The following is a 3,584-nucleotide window of genomic DNA, read 5'->3' as shown; positions in this document are numbered from 1 at the left end:
TATAAAAATTATATTCTTATATTATTTTAATACATTAAATTAAACAGTGTGTAGCAAATACTGACTGCATAACTCATATCTACCTAACTAATACAAACATTATTTATGCAAACATTACTAATACACCATCCTTTTTTTTTGGTAACTAATAATTTTATTAATCACTAAATGTAAATCATTACAAACCAACAACCTAGTTATACACAACTTAACTGTTCTTAAAAAAGCCAACACAACACAACTAGAGATCCGATTCAGCTAGACAATTACAGCAAATCAACATTTATCAAATAGTTATTTCAATAGAGCTAGCTAAAGACATCAAGTAAAATTCAGTCTTAATACACCATATTAATATTATTCTTACACATTTTACAAAACGACTCCTAATTGAGTTAGATAATAACACTTTCTACATGATTTAAAACCAATCAAAATGAAAAAGCCAGGCACATTCTACATAGAATTGTTTTTTTTTTTAATTTGAACTTGACTAATTTTAAAAGTTAAATTGAATTAGAATAATTTAATATTTTAAATTTAAGTTTTAAAAAGTATATGAAAATATTACTATATTAAGTGCAATTCTTCTTATATTTATATAATAAAAATATATTTTAAATTATTAATTAAAATTCATGCCACTTAACTCTCAAGAAACGAAATGTATCAAGTAAAAAGAAAAGAAAAAGTAATTTATGAGTTTGATTCTTAATACCACTTTCCCTGCCCGATCTCCATAATTGGTAGAAATCTTCAAAAGAATTACTACAAGGGTCAAAGTGTTAAAAAGATAAAACATACAGGAGTGATTTGCAAAATGAACACGTTAATATCGCTTCACTATATTCCTTAAAACCCTAATCTTCAAAATTTCCTCCCTCTTCTTCCTTGTCTGCTCTCGATCTTCCGAGGTATGTTCTCTAATGGAACTTAAATAAATTGAAATTAATTATCATTTTTTTCTTAAATTAATATTAATCTTATTTAAATCGTTTAAATAATTATTACAGTTTTTTTTCCTCTTTTACCGTTTTCCTTAATTGTTAATGTAAAAATTAATAAATTAATTTGTGAAGTAGTTGTTATGTTTATTGTTTCAGTTGGTTAAGCTATGTTTTGTGAATGAATTTGTCTTTGCAACTGAATAATTACAAGAGTTGAAGTTTTTTCAATTTTTGTTTTTCCATTTTTGCCCCTGGGTTGAGTGTTTGAATTATTGTTGTTTTAAAAGAGTGAGGGGCGAAAAATACACCTAATGTATCCCCTCTTTGTGAATTTGAAACTTGAACTATCTGTGGTGTGAGTTTCCTATTTAGCTATTACCAATTATTTATCAAAAATAAAAAATACAACTTAATTTGTTTGAGTTTCGTGCCCGAATTTTCAGGTAGGAAAAGTGAATAATTAATAGTTGAGTTGTGTTTTGATTAATAGTTGGTGATAGGAAACTCACACACTTGATAATGCAGGTATGAAACTCATAAAATCAGTATACTTTAGGTGTGTTTTGGACCATTAACTCTATTTTAAATAGTGCAAATTTGCTTTGTTTCTTGTTCTAGATAATCAAGCTGTGCTTTTGTGATTGAAATGGCTTTGCAATTGAATAATTTCAAGAGTTGAAGTTTTTTCTCTTTTCCCTTTTCCATTTTTTCCAATTGAGAAAGAGTTTGTCTGAATGATTGTTCTTGTTGATCAATCTCCCCCCCCCCCCCCCCCCCTTGTGTGTGTGTGACTGGATGTTTGGTTTTGCTGTAAATGTAGTTTCTTCTTTCAGGAACAATGAGTCGGTCGAGTAGGACACTTTATGTTGGCAATCTTCCTGGTGATGTTCGTGAGCGTGAAGTGGAAGATCTGTTTTACAAGGTGAATATACTGTAAATCAGTTCCTACGTTCTTGGATATTGTTTCATAATGCTTAAAGACAATAAGAAAACACTAAAGTAAAATTAAGTTTTTGAGTAAAATGGATCCAAACAGATTAGAATGCATATAAGGAGTGTATTATAGCCCGAGCCAACTAGGTTGGCATTGAGGTGTATTGTTGTTAAGTTGGAGTATCTTATATAAGGCTTGTGTACATGTGTAATTGTTCTGTCACAATTTATCAGATTTCAACTCTCAGAAACTTATAAACAATTTGATGTGTGAATGCAGTATGGCCCGATAGCACATATTGAGCTGAAAATTCCACCAAGACCCCCTGGTTATGCCTTTGTCGAGGTGAGTTTGAGCTGCCTGGTTCTGATGGATTTCATTAGGTCAGCCTGCTCTGTGTCTTCTAAGCTATTCTACCCTTTTATATTGGCGGCAATTCTTTAACAGTTTGAAGAGGCTCGTGATGCTGAAGATGCTATTCGTGGTCGTGATGGCTATGATTTTGATGGGCATCGTCTGCGGGTCAGTCAAGCATGTAGTAGTATATATTCTATAGAAGGTCACTAGTTTTTTCCTTGGTAGATGTTGATTCTATTACAATTGCTCATACTTGGCAGGTTGAACTTGCACATGGTGGGCGGGGTAACTCATCATCAAATGATCGTTATGGTGGTGGTGGCCGTGGTCAGCGTGGTGGAGTGTCCAGACGTTCTGATTATCGAGGTGCGTCTTATTGTTTATGTGCTTTGTGCATTGTACATTTTACATCCTTTTTTACGTTTTGATTATTTCTGTTTTTTTTTTTCAGTGTTTGTTACAGGATTACCCCATTCAGCATCTTGGCAGGATCTCAAGGTGAGTCTGCGTTTGAGTTATGAATAATAGGAACATGCCCAGAAAATGATCCTCCTTTCCCTCAAAATTATTCTGTAATTTCTGAATATTGGTAACATTTGTTTCTTATGTAGGATCACATGCGTCGAGCTGGGGATGTTTGTTTCTCCCAAGTTTTCCGTGGCGGGAGTGGTAAGATTATGAGCAGCTAAAGCTAGATTTGTTTGCTCTCTTTGAACGGGTATAATGGGTTAACTCTCTAGCATACCGAGAATTCCTCCATGTGGAATGGGAACGTTCAATGACACACAAAGCAATGAGTTTCTCACGAGAGCCTATGATGGTACACAACAGTTGTAATGATATGATTTGGAAAAGATCCTGTATACAAACTGTATACCAGAAGATGGAGAATTTTACAGTGACACACTATTCCCCTTCCTGCTCATTGTGGTTGACCTGTCATAGCAATTGGTTAAGGATAAGCTTTTCTTTATATACTGAGCTCATAATCAAGTAGTATATTAAGGGGCAAGTCTATCATTGCTTATTATTACTGTCATTTTTTCTACGTGTAGAACTTTGATAATAACGGTGGGTTCATCCTTGGAATTTCTGATAAGCTTGGGAAAATGTAGAGACGAGATCTATGGTTCATAATTAGGTTTTCAAGTTTCTCACTTTTGATTCCTCTTAAATAAGCTGATAGGTATTCCTTTGTCTAGAAAATTTTTATAGAAGGAAAACAATATAGAGAAGAAACCAACTCTTCACAAAAATATAGAGGTAAAAATCATTGGTATTTTTCTTTTTGGCAATTAAAATAACTTTTCATTACCAAAATTTGATATGTACATAGTTCAAAAGTA

At 32.7% G+C, this 3,584-nt stretch overlaps 1 protein-coding gene across 4 annotated transcripts in view; it reads left to right on the top strand.

Annotated features, from left to right (window-relative positions):
- The first annotated feature begins 766 nt into the window (after positions 1-766).
- LOC107864026 (serine/arginine-rich-splicing factor SR34) overlaps positions 767-3,584 on the top strand; it is a 10,079-nt gene continuing 7,261 nt past the window's right edge. For 2 of the 4 annotated variants that reach the window (XM_047409235.1, XM_047409236.1), the window contains exons 1-7: positions 767-914; positions 1,781-1,869; positions 2,161-2,226; positions 2,329-2,403; positions 2,499-2,604; positions 2,690-2,736; positions 2,850-2,907. In XM_047409235.1, coding sequence (XP_047265191.1) covers positions 1,786-1,869; positions 2,161-2,226; positions 2,329-2,403; positions 2,499-2,604; positions 2,690-2,736; positions 2,850-2,907 — 436 coding nt within the window. In that variant the 5' untranslated portion in view covers positions 767-914; positions 1,781-1,785. Of the gene's footprint in view, positions 915-1,767; positions 1,870-2,160; positions 2,227-2,328; positions 2,404-2,498; positions 2,605-2,689; positions 2,737-2,849; positions 2,908-3,584 lie in introns of all 4 variants that reach the window. The other 2 variants (XM_016710277.2, XM_016710276.2) reach the window with 2 other exon arrangements.

This window comes from Capsicum annuum, chromosome 3 (assembly GCF_002878395.1).
Source record: "Capsicum annuum cultivar UCD-10X-F1 chromosome 3, UCD10Xv1.1, whole genome shotgun sequence".
In the NCBI taxonomy this organism is placed as follows: domain Eukaryota; kingdom Viridiplantae; phylum Streptophyta; class Magnoliopsida; order Solanales; family Solanaceae; genus Capsicum; species Capsicum annuum.
Note: the sequence above shows the minus strand (reverse complement) of the source record. Positions and strands in the feature narration are given on the sequence as shown.